The 17,851-nt window shown below is 37.6% G+C and overlaps 1 protein-coding gene and 1 long non-coding RNA gene across 2 annotated transcripts; both read left to right on the plus strand.

Moving 5' to 3' along the window:
- The first annotated feature begins 13 nt into the window (after window positions 1–13).
- Window positions 14–16,497, plus strand: Cse1 (chromosome segregation 1). The gene is made up of 19 exons (XM_090116164.1): window positions 14–250; window positions 770–915; window positions 1,311–1,503; window positions 2,122–2,267; window positions 2,534–2,734; window positions 3,356–3,526; window positions 3,856–3,985; window positions 4,396–4,559; window positions 6,302–6,491; window positions 7,084–7,184; window positions 7,667–7,853; window positions 8,267–8,423; window positions 9,135–9,226; window positions 9,628–9,848; window positions 10,754–10,851; window positions 11,554–11,721; window positions 13,890–14,052; window positions 14,622–14,766; window positions 15,355–16,497. Exons 1-19 carry the CDS (start codon window positions 166–168, stop codon window positions 15,507–15,509), a joined length of 2,913 nt encoding a protein of 970 aa, XP_089972290.1. The 5' UTR covers window positions 14–165; the 3' UTR covers window positions 15,510–16,497.
- Window positions 4,784–5,925, plus strand: LOC149897611 (uncharacterized). The gene is made up of 3 exons (XR_016458161.1): window positions 4,784–4,983; window positions 5,540–5,726; window positions 5,820–5,925. It is a non-coding gene; the product is annotated as an uncharacterized LOC149897611 (long non-coding RNA).
- Window positions 16,498–17,851: the final 1,354 nt, after the last annotated feature.

The following is a 17,851-nucleotide window of genomic DNA, read 5'->3' on the forward strand; positions in this document are numbered from 1 at the left end:
TTTCTAGTTCGTAATTTTGATAATACTTGTCCATTTGTCAGTGTCAAAAATAAAATTAAACGGTTCGAAATAGAGGCATGTTCCGTGTTCTTCAGCGAATTATTAAGAAATAACTTGTGTTTTATATAATAAACTTAAATTTATAAAGCTTACGTGTTATAAAAAATGGAAGTCACTGACGAAAATCTTGCTACTCTCGCTAATTACCTTCAACAGACACTAAACCCTGATCCAAACATTCGAAGACCGGGTGAGTATTTTGCAATTGAGCAGCTACTTAGATTTCGTTCGTTGGTTAAACTATATTTGATAATCTATTAATTCGTATGCATTTGTTACTTGCAAAAATTGTATGTTGGTTAAAAATTGTGATTGTGTGAACACAAAGTAACCTATTATATATGTCGAGTACATATAAAATTATATATGTATATCGAATCATTCGAATTTCAAGTTCATCGTATTATGAAGACTCTTGAGGTGTTTTATGTATCCGACTATATTATTGAATAATTATAATTATATTGTGAATATTTTTTTTTCTCAAACATAATATGTAATGGTTGCAAATAATTGTTCTTGGATACCACCTACCTAACTAACTGTCCATGCCCCTGCCGAAGCGTGGCTTGTAACCCACATCATTGATATGCCTATAGAGCCATAGCTATGTCCCTGTACAAGTAGCAACTATTCCTTCTAAAGGTTAAACTTCAGTTCCTCCCCAAAGGATTTCTATGAAAATAATGTTTCTGTTATTATTCCATAGCTGAAAAGTTTTTGGAGGGTGTGGAAGTAAACCAGAACTATGCTGTTCTTCTTCTTCATCTCATTGATAAGGATTCAGCCGATCTAACAATTAGAGTTGCCGCAGCTGTCACTTTTAAGAACTATATCAAGCGTAATTGGCCTGTGGTAAGTTTTATACTTCTATTTGAATAATATGTGAGAGTTTTTTTCAAACTTACTCTTTCTTATTGTTAGATTTTGTGAAATAGTCTTACAAAGAGCCTATTAGAAAACTTGGTTAAGCTATAATATTTTTTAATACTGATGAATAATTTAAACTTGTAATCCATACATCACTGCATACTATAAAACAAAGTCACTTTATTTGCACATATATCCCTGTATGCTTAAATCTTTAAGACTAGGCAACGGATTTTGATGCTATTTTTTTATAGTTAGTGATTCTCAAAGAAGGTTTTAGTGTATAATTTATTAGGTTTTAGACAAAACAGGTGAAGCCGCTATTTAAAAGCTAGTTACTTCTAAAATGAAATAAAATGATTATGTTTCAAAATTTGTAGGAAGAAGATGGAAGGGATTGTATACACGCATCAGATAGAACAACAATTAAAACGCTCATAGTGTCGCTCATGTTAAAATCGCCAGAAGCAATTCAAAGACAGTTCAGTGACGCGGTATCTATAATTGGTAAATCGGACTTCCCAGAGAAATGGCCGGGACTTATTACGGAAATGGTGGAGAAATTTGCTACAGGTAACATTTTTTTACTAAATATTATGATTGTTTTGTTAGAAGAAAACCACGTCATATCTTTTTTTTTTCCTTTTTATGTTTATAATTTATATGCTCTGATATTTTTATTATGAGGGTAGGAATACTTATTTATTGTGACATATTGTTTTATTTATGAAAGAGAAATTGCCAAAAACTGCTATAAGCACTTAATTCACAATTTTTCAGAGCAGTTAACGTTTTAAATATTTACTGAAAAATTTGTAGCTTAGATAATATTTTTATTTAAAATTTTTACCACAACTAAAAATTAATTAATTTAACTAAGGTGATTAGCATGTATTAACACATGGGGCTGCTTACAACATATTTTATACTAGCTATGCTTCGCGGTTTTACCTGCAGTGCTCCGCTCCTTTTGGTCTTAGTGAGATGACCATGGTCATGAGATATAGCCTTCCACGATGAATGGGCTATCTAACACCGAAATAATTTTTCAAATCGAACCAGTAGTTCCCGAGATTAGCATGTTCAAACAAACTAACAAACAAACTCTTCAGCTTTATAATATTAGTACAAATTGTTTAATAGCAAATTGTTCCATTAACAATGTCAGTAAGTACATTTTTTATATTTCAGGTGATTTTCATGTTATTAACGGTGTGCTAAGAACTGCACACTCGCTGTTCAAGAGATACAGGTATGAATTCAAATCACAAAAATTATGGGAAGAGATCAAGCATGTTTTGGAAAATTTTGCCAAACCCCTCACTGATCTCTTTGTGGTGAGTATCAATTATTATATTGTTTAATTATAAATTAATTTATATAATAATCACTACACAGTATAAATCACACTTATATTGATATAAGCATTTTGTGTGTATAAACTTATCCATAATTGATTTTGTTCCAAAACTTCAAGCAGAACCTATGAAGTAGCAATGAATATACTAATATAAATATAATTATAAGTACATAATAATAAGACAATATTTTTATATTTTACTAAACTTTATCATTTTAATTGAGTTAAAATGTAATATTTCAGGCCACCATAGATTTAACAACGAAACACGCAGACAACCCACAAGCATTGAAAGTTATATATGGATCATTAGTACTTATATGCAAAGTGTTCTATTCACTCAACTATCAAGATTTGCCCGAGTTCTTTGAAGATAACATGCCCATATGGATGCCGAACCTATTGAATTTGCTACAGATTAAAGTGCCGTGCTTGGAAACTAATGTGAGTGAATTTTTAGGTTTCTTTTTGTGGAACGAAGTTCGTTATCGCGCGTTGCGAAAGGGGGCGAAAAAAATTAAGACGAAAAGTTGTAGCGACACTTTGCTATAGTTGTAACTTGTAAGACATGCGGCGTGCGCGTGTTTCTCTGTCTGTCTCTCTGTCTCCGATAGAGAAAGGAAATTCTTTCCATCCAGGTATCTCTTGATACCTCTTAAGTTTTATTTGTGAATATTTTGTTGAATGTTATACATTTTATTCAAGCACAGCCACATAATTAACACATAATTCAATTAACCTTTTTTGCACAACAAAGGCTTCTTAAATACTTATATATTTTTCCCTGACATGTATGGTATATATATATATGGTATATATTTGGTAAAACGGGACCCTATTAATGAGACTTCGTCGTCTGTCTGTCGGTCTCCGGGCTGTATCTCATAAACCATGATAGCTAGAAAGCTGAAATTTTCACAAATGATGCCGCTATATCAACAAATACGAAAAATTAAAAAAAAAATATTTAGGTGGGTCCCCATAGTATGGAACCCTTCGTGTGCAAGTCCGACTCGCACTTGGCCGGTTTTTTTCTTATCATATCATTGGCTTATGGTGTTTTAGGACGATGAAGACAAGCCCGGTGTTATGGAACAGCTACGTACTGAGATTTGCGAGTGTGCCGCCTTGTACGCGCTTAAATATGAAGAGGAGTTTGGCCCACACGCTCCCGGCTTTGTGACGGCTGTCTGGAATGTTCTACTGTCTACGGGACCACAGACTAAATATGATGCGGTAGGTATACTGCTTTTTAGGGAACCTCGAAAAACAATTGTGTTGGAAAATATAATTTTGCTGTTGATCTGTTGAATTTTGGTGTTGTTTTAGTTAGAAAAGCAATTCAAACATTTATTTATCAATTAAACTTCATTTATTCTAACTATAGAATTATAATATCCTACCACCAGTTTTTAATGCAGTTTCTACTGAGAAGAACTGACAAGAAATTCTATAGTTGATCCGTAATAAAAATTAAAATATAGTTTATGGATTTCATCCTCACTACTAATTTATAAACATTGAATAATATATGTCTTTAGCTAAATAATATGTTTTATTTTTAGTTAGTGTCAAATGCACTTACATTCCTCGCAAAAGTGGCGGAGAAGAATAGTTATAAGAGCCTGTTTGAAGATCCGGCTACGCTTAGCAGTATTTGTGAAAAGGTGGTCATACCGAATATGGAGTTTAGGGGTATGTACATTTTATATTTTCCCTTACTTGTTGTTGAATAACGTATGTTACTTTATTAATGTTAGTTTGAAGTTCAAAATTTACAATTATGCTAATTGTCTGTAGAAAAAATTTATATAGACTGGCCTTATCACATTTGTACCACAAGGGTGGGAAAACAAAGAGGCATGAATAATTGTTATAATACCAAATTTGTCAAATGTTTTGAATGTTTGTGTAATCAAGCAGAGTTCTGTACTCATACATATTATGAAATATGTAACTTAAGTTGTGCTCAATGTATTTTAATTATGTTTGTTTCGTCTCCATTAGGATTAGGATAACAGAGACAATTTTTAAAAATAATAAAAAAAATACGGTGTCGAAGAGACCAGCCAATATTTAATCATTAATGTACATAATAATTTCAGAGTCAGACATGGAGCTATTTGAAGATAATCCAGAGGAGTATGTCCGTAGAGACATAGAGGGTTCAGACGTGGACACTCGCCGTCGAGCCGCCTGCGATCTTGTAAGGACACTGGCTCAACACTACGAGGAGAAAATTATGGCCATATTTGGACAATATGTTGAGGTACGTCACTAGAATACCTTGTGTATGAGTTGTCGATAAATTAATATATGTTTACTAATGAAGGATTATTATCTGCTATATTGCCGTTTTATTACTACTCCGTCTCATACAAATTTGTAGGATCATATTATGATAATTTAAAAATGTGTTGCAAAATATTCTTAATGTTTATTTTTGTGGAGAATAATCCATTGAGATAATATGAATATGGAGACGATACCGCCTACACCACTTATGTTCCACTCAACATACGTCATGTGGCGTAACTGCACTCAGTCGCTTGCTCGCTCATTGGCGCGAACGTCACGCTCATTTTTTATTTGTTTTAAAGTGAAACGCATCAAATATGCCTACGTGTGTGTTACGATATTGCACAAATAATACAAATAATACGGAAAAGTGCAAAGGAATAACTTTTCAATCAGTAAGTAACTAGATAATAATTTTTAAAACTTAGTAAGTACAAAATTTTTGGCGGGCGACATTTTGCGTCATTTGTCATAGATTAAAAATTTAAGATATGACATTGGGCATGAAATAAGTGTTGTTAGTAATATTTGCTGGCGTATATTTTTATAGTATAAAATAATAATTTTACATATTTAGAAAAGCATAGACTGGTTGTTAATTGAAAAAAGGTGAAATCATGAAATATGAAAATCAATTACTTAATCACCAATTTTTTTTTGTTAATTGATTTTAATCAATTTTAATTGATATTGTATAAGCTACTGACTTGAACGTATAATTGAATTATTATTTATTTATCTGCACTAATATTATAAAGAGGAAAACTTTGTTTGTTTGTTTGATTGTAATAAATAGGCTCATAAACTATTGGACCGATTTTGATGAAATTTGGCACAGACAATCTTCAGACCCTGAGAAAAAACATAGGCTACTTTTTATTGCGAAATATGTACCACGGGCGAAGCCGGGGCGGACCGCTAGTTCAGAGATTAATATTTTTTCTACTCAAGGTTTCCATGTCTGGGCCGTGAAGAAAGGGAAAAATGGGTAAAATTTGTCCAAAACAACCGCAGTGAAGAAACCTGGTTACCATCCGATAGAACTTGCGTCTGTTCATTGCATTTTCGCGATGAGGATAAATATACCACAAAAGCGGGAAGGCGTATTCTAAAGAAGTCTGCTGTTCCTTGTATTGATGTTGGTAATAATAATAAAATTTTACGGATTTGTATAACAAATAAAATATTTTTTTAGCCATCACTAACATTATTATTATTATATTTATTTTAGCCGAAGGTGTGCTACAATAGTACTGGAACAATACAAGCAATTTCTGAGCCGGGAACATGTTCTGAGGATGATGAACTAAATATAAATAAACACAATTTTTACACGGCTTTTATTTTTTTTCTAAAAAAGGCTCAATTTGTAAGGAATGAAACTTCCCATAGCCCTGACTGAACCTCCTCATCCTATATTATATGCCAGATATTGTTAGCCCCGCGTAGTAAAGTCAGTTTATATCTAAAATAAATATTAAGTAAGTACAAAGAAAATTTCAAGTCAACGTGCATGTAAGGAGTGGCACCCAATAAAATAGACAGAAAGAAACAAAGTGTCGCCTCTATAGCGGTGAGTCAGTGACATCGCATAATCTATGACTGTCTAGCCGTCATTCGCGCGCCCCGCGCCGCCATCTTGGCGCACAGATTTTGTTCGTGGTGTCTACTCCATATTTATCTCAATGGAATAATCTGTATATTTCCATCCAGGCGATGCTGAAGAAGTACGAGGAGAGCGGTGGCCGGGAGTGGCGCTGCAAGGACACGGCGCTATTCCTGGTGACGTCACTCGCGTCACGCGGCAGCACGCAGGCGGCCGGCGTCACGCGCGCCTCGCCGCTGGTGGACCTGGCGCACTTCGCCACTGCGCACGTGCTCACCGAGCTGGGCAAGCCGCAAGGTGAGCGGGGCGCTGACCCCGTGACGTCACTCGCGTCACGCGGCAGCACGCAGGCGGCCGGCGTCACGCGCGCCTCGCCGCTGGTGGACCTGGCGCACTTCGCCACTGCGCACGTGCTCACCGAGCTGGGCAAGCCGCAAGGTGAGCGGGGCGCTGACCCCGTGACGTCACTCGCGTCACGCGGCAGCACGCAGGCGGCCGGCGTCACGCGCGCCTCGCCGCTGGTGGACCTGGCGCACTTCGCCACTGCGCACGTGCTCACCGAGCTGGGCAAGCCGCAAGGTGAGCGGGGCGCTGACCCCGTGACGTCACTCGCGTCACGCGGCAGCACGCAGGCGGTGTCACGCAACTCACTGGTGTAACGCAACCCGCTAGTGACACGCAACCCGCTGGTGACACGCAACCCGCTGGTGTAACGCAACCCGCTGGTGACACGCAACCCGCTGGTGTTACGCAACGCGCTGGTATCATGCAACCCGCTCAAGTCACGCGTGTTTTGCTGCACGGTTCAGAACATTGAAATCTGTTCACATACGGTTTGTTATAAACATTTAAGAGATGAATGCATTAAGATACAATTATTTTGTTTCAGTTAACGAGATGCCAGTGTTGAAAGCGGATTCCCTCAAATACATAATGACATTCCGGACTCTGCTGCCGAACGATTTGTTGATCACTGCCCTACCTTTACTAGTGAGTAAATATTAATTTTGAATTTTGTTAAAAGAATCTAGATTCTATAGTCTACAACATTCCTCGTATATCACTTTTTAATTTTTAAAAGTGATTCAAGAGGAAACTTTTGGTATACATATAATTTGTCGAGTTTTACACCACGTGGGCGAAGCCGCGGCTACTAAAGCATAAATTGTGCATCCATTAAAAAGTCTTTGATTGCAATTTTTTTCAATTTAAACGTTTTATATCATATCTATAGAAAAATGTGTGCGTGTACTAGTGTACACACGTAAGAAGTGAAACTTCTTTATGACCTTATTTTTCAAAAACATAATTTACTATTTGCAACTTCACAGAAATTCGTCGAATCACGCGTGCTAGGGATAAGAAAAAGACGGCGCGTAACGGAAATATGTCACGCGTAACGAAAAAGTGTTACACAAATTTTTTTTCCAACCCCGATAAAGAAGTTTCACTTCAAAAATACCATATTGCAGATACAACACATAAACGGTCGCGGCGTAGTTTGCACGTACGGTGCGTGCGCGGTGGAGAAACTGTTAGCGGGCGGTATGGTCCCACGTGCTGCGTTAGAACCGCACGCCCCAGTACTACTGCACTCGCTGTTCACTGCGCTCGGCAACGCGAACGAGCCCGCGGAGCACAACGAGTATGTCATGAAAGGTTAGTGCAGAGATATGACCAAAAATGGCCAGATACAACACATAGCGGGTATAATATAAGAAGAAGAAAATAAATAAAATTTTAAAATCACAAAGTTAAGATGATGTGGTTGTAGGGTTGAATTTTATCTTGGTTTGGTAAAACTTATTCGTCGAATATCGAAATGAACCATTTCAGGTCACGGACATCTTTATTTAAATTTTCCCAGATATACCAGCAGACATATGAGCAGATTATTTATTTTTAAATTTGTGTTGAAGACAAGTATTTCATTTTATAATACATTTTCATACAAAGTAGCTTTTTAGATTTAATATTTTACCCATTATAATTATTTACCACATATTAAAAACAACCTATATTACAACAATTACCCTTACTAATCAAAATAAATAAAAACTTATATCTTCCAGCAATTCTACGTACATTATCGTGCCTCCGGGAATCGTCGCTTGCATACTTGGGCGAGGCGTTGCCAAAACTGGCCAGTCTACTCGCCGTGGTCACTAAGAACCCCTGCAAGCCGCACTTCAATCATTATCTGTTTGAAACATTGTCGCTTTCTGTATCGTGAGTATTATGTAGTTATTATATTTCTTTAACACGCTTTTTTTAAGCGTCACATGAATGATTGACCTTAGGCCAGATTATGATCCACTTTGAACGGACAGATTAAATAAATAAATAAACATTATAAGACATTATTACACAAATCGACCTAGTCCCACAGTAAGCTCAATTAAGGCTTGTGTTGTGGGTACTAGGCGACGATAAATATAATATATTTTATAAATACATATATAGATAACACCCAGACCCAAGAACAAATATTTGAGTTCATCACACAAATATTTGCCCTGACCGGGGATCGAACCCGGGACCGTCGGCTCAGTAGGCAGTTACTTTACAACTGCGCCAACCGCGTCGTCTTTTTAATGCAAACTTTGTACAGATATCAAGGATTGGTGACAATAATATTATTAATTAGGTTTATATTATTGATAAATCTTGTTTTTGTTTATTTTAACTTAAAAAAATAAAGGTAAAAATTTTGTTCTCCTAGTGTTAATTGGTTGGTATATAAGTAAAATAAACTCGGTTATTCTGGTGTTATATCTTCACATCTAGGATATTTTTAAAGTCACTCAAAAAATGTATAATAATAGTTGGATATTATGTATTTAAACTTCACTTATCTTAAAAATCCAACCAAATTTGGGGCAAAATGCTAGTGAAAAAAGATTTGGAAATTCGATTTAATAATATGCTGATTTATTTTAGATTGGTGGTGAAATCAAACCCAAGTGCTATAACGGCATTTGAAGATGCTCTATTCCCGATATTCCAAGAAGTGCTACAAAATGATGTCCAAGGTATGTTTTATTGTTATAGAGAATCTAGGACTATTGTATTAAAGTTAATTAAAATCTATAAAGTGCTGAGTTCATTATATATATTGTTCTTGCTCCTGTTTTTATTCAATTTGTCAAAAAAACAAAAAAAACTACATTATAACAAACAAAAAGGACGGGTGGATGGACTTTAAACGGACAGATTTAATCCAATCAAATACAACTTTAATATATAAAATTTTATATACAATTATAAAATTTGCATGCTGTTTTTATAATGACGGCTAAACATGTTGTACATACTATAAGTAAAAATGTAACATCTATAAATACCATGTTTAACGTAAATAAAGAATTATGAATTACATTTTATATAGAAATAGGAATTAACCTCAAAACTTCATTTTTTTGTTTTTTTGCAGAGTTCATGCCATACGTGTTCCAAATGCTGTCCTTATTACTGGAGCTGCGCGGTGCCAACAATACAGCGGGCGGGGGCGAAGGCTCCGCGTACGCGGCGCTCCTGCCCTGCCTCGTGGCGCCTCCGCTGTGGGAACGGGCGGCTAACGTGCGGCCTCTTGTACGCCTGCTTTGCGCTTTTATAGCCACGCAGGATCAGCTTGTTAGAGCTTCGGGCAAATTGGTAAGTTGGGGAGGTTGAAAAAGTTGGGGGGGAAGGTGGAAAAAGTTGGGGAGGAAGGTGTAAAAATTTATTTATTTATTTTATTTTATTATTTATTGCACACACAAAAGAAATAGAGACACATAAAGTACAGCTAATAGGAATATAATGTGTACAAACGGTGGCCTTATCGCTAGGTAGCGATCTCTTCCAGGCCACCGTATGTAATAAGTAAAAAGTGGGACAAAGGCAAAAAAGTAGGGGGAAATAGTTGGTTTGGTCGTGGTCTGCTCTAGAACTATATAGAAAGGTTTCCTGCTTGTTACTGACCAGCTCCAGCACTTCTAACGGTGTATTTTTTTACTACGATAACATATAATTCAAACTCAAACGCACTTTTGATTCGTCATAATATAGTCACAGAATACATAATAGTAGCTAAACGCTACAGAACGGACACTCTCCGCCTCCCGCCAAAATTAAACACTTACCTCACCCCGCACGATCAGGCTATAAATGGTCCACATTTTTCTACAAGGACGATACGCAACGAAGATTGACAACATTAATCAAATTGACTTAAAGTAATTTCATTATTTTGGATTTGTGATTATCGTTTTTCGTAGAAAATATTGTGCTGTTTAGTGTTTACGGATGTATTTCATCAGAAAAACGCGAATTTTTTCTTACGCTAGTCCAAATGTGCCAACCATAAAGCGTTAACACACACATTTGCAGTCTCTAGACTCTAGAGTGTGACTGTCAAAACGATAATTTTGTATGGAGTGTCCGGGGTGTGATATAGTTTTAACATTTGCCACTTTTTCGGAAAGTGGTTTCTACAGAGAATATCTGACAAGAAACTCTATAGTTGTTCGTTTTTTTATTGTTTAATAGTTTTACTAATGCACTGACTTTTTTTTCAGACGGCAATGTTGGGTGTATTCCAGAAACTCATCGCGTCCAAAACGAACGATCACGAAGGATTCTATCTTGTACAGACTTTGCTTTATAAGTTCGGAACGTGAGTCCTTATCAATTATTATAATATAATATGACCTCTATTCATATACAAAGGTGATACCTGATATTCGTTGTAAACATTTGTTGAGCAATAGTTGATTACGATATTGGTGGAAACTTTTTTTAACTTTGCAATATGCATCATCAATTCATCTTGGCAGCATCATGTTTATTAAATTTTGTCACTAAAAACATGGATACGGCGCTTTAAATAGTGTTGTGAAACTACATGCAGAAGAAGTCATGTGAAGTCATCTATAAATATACATTAACAAATACATTTTGTTCACACTATAATCCATACTTCCATACTAATATTATAAGTGCGAAAGTAACTCTGTCTGTCTGTCTCTCTCAATCACGCCTAAACTACTGAACCAATTTTCATGAAATTTGGTATGGAGATATTTTGATACCCGAGAAAGGACATAGGCTACTTTTTATCCCGGGAAAATGACGCAATCCTGGAAATCCCACGGGAACGGGAACCATGCGGGTTTTTCTTTGACTGTGAGGGCGAAGCCGCGGGCGGAAACCAAGTTTTAAATAAATTAATATTTACACACAAAATTATTATTTATATTAGTATTGTAATTACTACAAATAGTTTAGAAAAGAAACTATAGGTCTTTTTATGTTTAATTATTGTGTATTTTTTTCTATAAATGACTGTTTGTTTCTAAAATAAAAAATAATTTTACAGGACGGACATGCAACCGTATACAAAGCAAATAATGTCGCTTCTGTTCCAACGTCTGTCGTCGTCGAAAACAACTAAATACGTGCGCGGGCTCATCGCGTTCTTGGGATTCTTCGCGGCACACTTCGGCGCCGATACGCTGATAGATCTCATTGATTCCATACAAGCCAAGTGAGTTTTATTACTATATCTATATGTGTGCAATATACAGGCCAAGTGAGTATATTGTTATCTATGATCTATATCAATTAAAAAATAAGAATCTTAATTTTTAATTGGCATTGGCATAGGAAGTAATGATTAGGAAGTAAAGAATAATAATTAAAAATATAAATTTAGTTTTTACTATTGTGCACTTTGTCCTTTTTTGTTTTTGGGAAAGTAAATTTTTGTTAATCGAACAAGGAATTCTAAAAATACGGCCTGCGACTTGGTGTTGTTGCGCGCTATGTACCTACCTACCTAACCTACCGTTATCCGAGCCGCCGGCGGTCCTCCGGGTTGCCCTCCCTGCTAACTACGGTAATACGGGTCGCCCTCCCTGCTAACTACGGTTATACGGGTCGCCCTCCCTGCTAACTACGGTAATACGGGTCGCCCTCCCTGCTAACTACGGTTATACGGGTCGCCCTCCCTGCTAACTACGGTTAAACGGGTCGCCCTCCCTGCTAACTACGGTTATACGGGTCGCCCTCCCTGCTAACTACGGTTAAACGGGTCGCCCTCCCTGCTAACTACGGTTATACGGGTCGCCCTCCCTGCTAACTACGGTTATACGGGTCGCCCTCCCTGCTAACTACGGTTATACGGGTCGCCCTCCCTGCTAACAACGGTTATCCAGATGGCCCTCCCTGTTCACTAATGTTATCCGGGTCGCCCTCCCTGCTAACAACGGTTATCCAGATGGCCCTCCCTGCTAACAACGGTTATCCAGATGGCCCTCCACGTTAACTAAGGTTATCCGGGTCGCCCTCCCTGCTAACAACGGTTATCCAGATGGCCCTCCCTGCTAACAACGGTTATCCAGATGGCCCTCCCTGCTAACTAAGGTTATCCGGGTCGCCCTCCCTGCTTACTACGGTTATCCGGGTGGCCCTCCCTGCTAGCTACGATTATCCGAGTGTCCCTCCCTGCTAATTAAGGTTATCCGGGAGGCCCACCCTGCCAACTACGGTTATCCGGGTCGCCCTCCCTGCTAACAACGGTTATCCAGATCGCCCTCCCTGCTAACTAAGGTTATCCGGGTCGCCCTCCCTGCTTACTACGGTAATACGGGTCGCCCTCCCTGCTAACTACGGTTATACGGGTCGCCCTCCCTGCTAACTAAGGTTATCCGGGTCGCCCTCCCTGCTAACTAAGGTTATCCGGGTCGCCCTCCCTGCTAACAACGGCTATCCAGATGGCCCTCCCTGCTAACTAAGGTTATCCGGGTCGCCCTCCCTGCTTACTACGGTAATACGGGTCGCCCTCCCTGCTAACTACGGTTATACGGGTCGCCCTCCCTGCTAACTAAGGTTATCCGGGTCGCCCTCCCTGCTAACTAAGGTTATCCGGGTCGCCCTCCCTGCTTACTACGGTTATCCGGATGGCCCTCCCTGCTAGCTACGGTTATCCGCGTGGCCATCCCTGCTAGCTACGATTATCCGAGTGTCCCTCCCTGCTAATTAAGGTTATCCGGGTGGCCCTCCCTGCTAACTACGGTTATCCGGGTCGCCCTCCCTGCTAACAACGGCTATCCAGATGGCCCTCCCTGCTAGCTAAGGTTATCCGGGTCGCCCTCCCTGCTTACTACGGTTATCCGGGTGGCACTCCCTGCTAACTATGGTTATCCGGGTGGCCATCCCTGCTATTTACGGTTATCCGGATGGCCCTCCCTGCTAACGACGGTTATCCGGGTCGCCGGCGGCTTTTATGACGTTGGATTGCCGCTTTTGGTTGTTAATAAATAAAAATAATAAATAATGAAAAATAAAAATCTCCCACCCTCATAGGAGGCCCGTGTCCCAGCAGTGGGAACGTATAGGATGATGATGATGATGATATTAATTGTATAAATTAGAGTTTTAAAAATAATAGGATAAATAATGTTTTATCGTCTTATAGTATGCGCATGTCTTAAGTTTTTAATTTCGTTCTTTTTATATTATCTATTTAGTGCGCGTAGGTGCAAACTGCAAATCTTTATATTAGTATTGAATTTAAAAAGGCCAGAAAACTTAACTTTAATATAATATGACCTATTGTACAGATATTGAGATCAATGCAGATGCATAAGATTGCTAATATGTATGTATAAATGTATTGGTATCCAATAAATGATTTTAATGATTAAATTGCAGCATGTTCGCGATGTACGTGGAGCGCGTGCTGATCCCGGACCTGCAGAAGGTGGGCGGGGCTCTCGAGCGCAAAGCAGCAGCTGTCGGCTGCGTGAAGCTGCTCTGCGACAGCGCGCACTTCAAGCAGGGCTCGCTGGCTGCTCTGTGGCCGCCGCTGCTTCAGGTACAGTGCGTGCGGTGCAATGGCAGTCTGTACAATACACAATACAATGCAGTACAGTGTAGTACAATACAATATAATGCAAATAAAATAAACTACACTGTAAAAAATATTTCGCAATGCTTTTGAACGCCATCTTCCACGTAAAGTTTATCATCATTCTGCATTCGCTTAGACAAATTAATGACAACAACACTTTTGACGTGACAACGTCTTATAAATTGGTTTGCCGGGTGACACTTCAAGAAACTGCGTTACGCTCCGCTCACGTTATGCGCTCACAATGAGAGCGAGTGAGAGGCACGCGGGCATGGTTAGCCCGCCTAAGAGCGAGAGAGACAGACATAAAAAGTCGTTGTCACGTAAAACTTTCGCCCGTATACCGACTTTACAGGCAACCAATTTTTTTTCTTTTGTATTCGTAGTACCTTTTCGTGCGCGATTTCGCCTTCTTAACACCGTGTATTTAAAAAAAAGACGTTAAAATCTGTTGCGTAATTTTAAAGATATAGACACACAGACGTCGGAAAGTGACTGTTTTACACCATCTAATAATTAATATATTGCCATAGGCGCTGATCTCCGTGTTCGAGTTGCCGGTAGATGAGTCGAGTCTTCCGGACGACCATTTCATAGAAGTAGACGATACTCCCGGCTACCAGCCGCAGTACGCACAACTGGCGTGCGCACGCGCAGGGGATAGAGACCCGCTTGCTAGTACGTATATACGAGATTTTTAAAGGAAAAACAACTTGTTTTTTTTACTGGTAGTACAATTTGATTCAAACTTAAAAGTGGTTCGGAGGTTAGCTGCGAGTGCATGTACACTCAGAAACAGTCATGTTGTTTTACCAATGTTTAACTAAAATTGTTTTCTGTCTGAACGTACGATGTTCCGTGCAGCAACATTGAATCTGTACTGTACCTGGCTAATTTTGAATTTAAATTCCTATGTGACTTGGTAAAATAATGTTTATAATGATGTGAGATATAATAGGGTGTTACCAACTCACAAACTTTACTTCTTCATAATATTTGTATTTTGCAAAACTATTATTAACACGTTTTTCTTATCTTCACATGTGTGTTTGTAATTGAATCCACACTCGATTTCAAACTGACAAACTCAATTCAAACTTTGTACACTTATCAAGGATCGTTGACAATACAACCATTGTTTTTACTTATCTTTTTAAAGCATGTTTTATAGTTTTATATACTACACTTAGGGTGTATGGTGACGAAACAATTTGATGAGCTTATATTTTAAAGCGTGTTTTTTAACCTATATTTATTATCTTCCAGGTATAGACGATCCCAAACGCTATTTAGCGGAAAGCCTAGCGGCCATGTCCCGTACTTGCCCGGGCGAATTACCGCCCCGTGTGGCAGCGCTCGATGAACCCCATCGTCTCGCCTTACAATCATACCTCGCTGCTTATGGAGTACAATTGTGCTGATATAGGAATGTTGCGCTCGTTACCGGGCTCAATTAGACTTGACCAGTGGAAGTTGAATACAAGAAAAGTGTCCAAGTGAAGAAAAATATATGTTTGCAAAGTGCTCTAATCCGAAGAACTAATGTGCTTGACTGACGAGAAATAAAGAAAATATGTCTTAATTTTTATTTAAAATAATGGTCAGTAGTCTCAGGATAAGACAATAAAATTATATGGTAGCTGGATTCAAAAATAACAGACTTGATTGATCATCTAATATATAATCTAATCGACCAATGGTGACACGGCTTTAACACACCCAACTGGACAAATAATAAATAAAATACTTCAAAAGTGATGTAAATATGTGATTCTCAAGAGAATCCACGAAATTAGTTACAATGAACGATTTATGATAAATTCTACCACATAAATATTAAGTGCTTTCATTGGTCAAAGTGCGGGTCAAAGTGATGGATTTTATAGTGTAGTGTTTAGTTGTACGAAACTGTTTTAATATTATGATATATTTTGGTATTCAATCTGTGTAGTGGATTAAAAACTCGTATTAATGTAATTAAAAAATGATGTCAGTAACAAAATCATAGTGTGAATGTAATATTTTCATTATATACATACTAATAAATACTTAACTTTTTCAAAACATTGCTTTTGCAAAATAAACTATTTGATGGACTGAATAGTTGTTAGTTTATTGGTCGCTAAAATTGGCTGTTTTCTTGTTACGTTCTGACGCAGAGCGTCGTTTCCTATGTTATTATGTATTTAAATAGTTGCTAATAGAAAGTTTTCTATGAGTCTCTTATTAGATTAGGTTTATAATGTGTCTTAATTATTATTAGTTAAACGAATAGACGTAAAACTTGTAGATTTTATATATGTGATATGTATAAAGATCTTTCTAATAGCAACTATCAATGATGAGAATGTATATCAGGATTTGTCACTTGCTAGATGTAATGATACTGAATAAACGTTTTCATAGTTATCTCTGCCTTTTATTTGTTATTTTTCTCAGTTTCAAAATTTATTAACACCTAAAAAATGCCTGTATCAAAAACTACAAAATAATTCAACATCGTTATATTTAAGAAAAATTTTATTTTAAATTTTATACTACGGATTTAGAATATCGTTTTTAACTTGAAGAATACTCAACCAACCAACATAGTCACTTAGTTCATACAGTAAATTTTAACAGAATTTATATTCATTAGCTACCTGAGTAGTGATTTTTGGCTCAAATATTCCATTAATTATACTTAACACATTTATAAGGAAATTATTATAAACCACAGATATTGTATTTTACAAGGTGTTAAGCTAGTTCTCAATTCAGAAATCAATTGTTTGTTTTGATTATTTCTCAACAAACGAGCTTTAACGAGCGTTAGCAGGTGTAGCAGTAATCTATACAAAAGCGTGCGTTGAAATGTACAGCAAAATGACTGCTCATGTATCTCGAAGCGCGCGGCTGACGCCCTCCCAACGCGCGTTTGAACGAAAATCTCAAAGCACGCGATTGACGAGCGCTTGATCTGAAACGCGCGCTTGCATGTGTACACTTCAATAGAATTCGTGGTTCTCGTTAGCAAAGCGCGCGTTTTAAAACGCATAATGTGTACCTACTTGCTCTAAATTTTCGTTCCAACTCTTCTAAATTGCAACGTATTCGGCTGATTCGTCACCCTGGTGACGAACTTATGCAATGGAAATTCAGTTTCGCAACCTTATATGTGTAATGTGTATACAGTCTCGACGGGCTGTCTTCAAATAGCAATGTAGTTGTAATCTTACCGATCTTTCGGCTCATACTTTCAGCATGTTTTGATGCTTATTTGCATTGATAAAATATATAGATATCTCTAATCAGGGTCATTTTTAACGATTTTAACGATGACATAGAGTGCAATGATAGGTCTAGTAGTAAAAAAAAACGCTCCAGTCTAAATATTTACCACGATGCTGCTTATAATTGTTATTATGTTGAAATAGTATTTATTTATTTATAAAGCATTATGACGACCATATAACGACGGCACCAACCTAGGGTCTTTGGCACAAGCATATAATATTGTCAGGGATTTTTGTAGCCAACAATTTGTTTCTTTTTTTTAGAAAATTAGCCAATTTTTATTACATCGTCTCAAACTTTTTGGTCTGTGTAGCGCATGTCGCGTGTATCGCATTCACTTTTACCGTGGTTTCATAAAACCACACAACATTTTTGTTTTTTTTTATAATCTAAAATGAAGCCGCATGATAAAGCTAGCTGCATAAATCAATTGCTTTCCATATTTTGATTTTTACTATATTTTAGGAGCAGGAGAGAAAAAAATACA

The sequence above is a fragment of the Colias eurytheme genome, chromosome 25 (genome assembly GCF_061535395.1).
Source record: "Colias eurytheme isolate Ceu_HAF_F1 chromosome 25, ilColEury1 Martin Lab GWU primary, whole genome shotgun sequence".
Classification (NCBI taxonomy): Eukaryota; Metazoa; Arthropoda; class Insecta; order Lepidoptera; family Pieridae; genus Colias; species Colias eurytheme.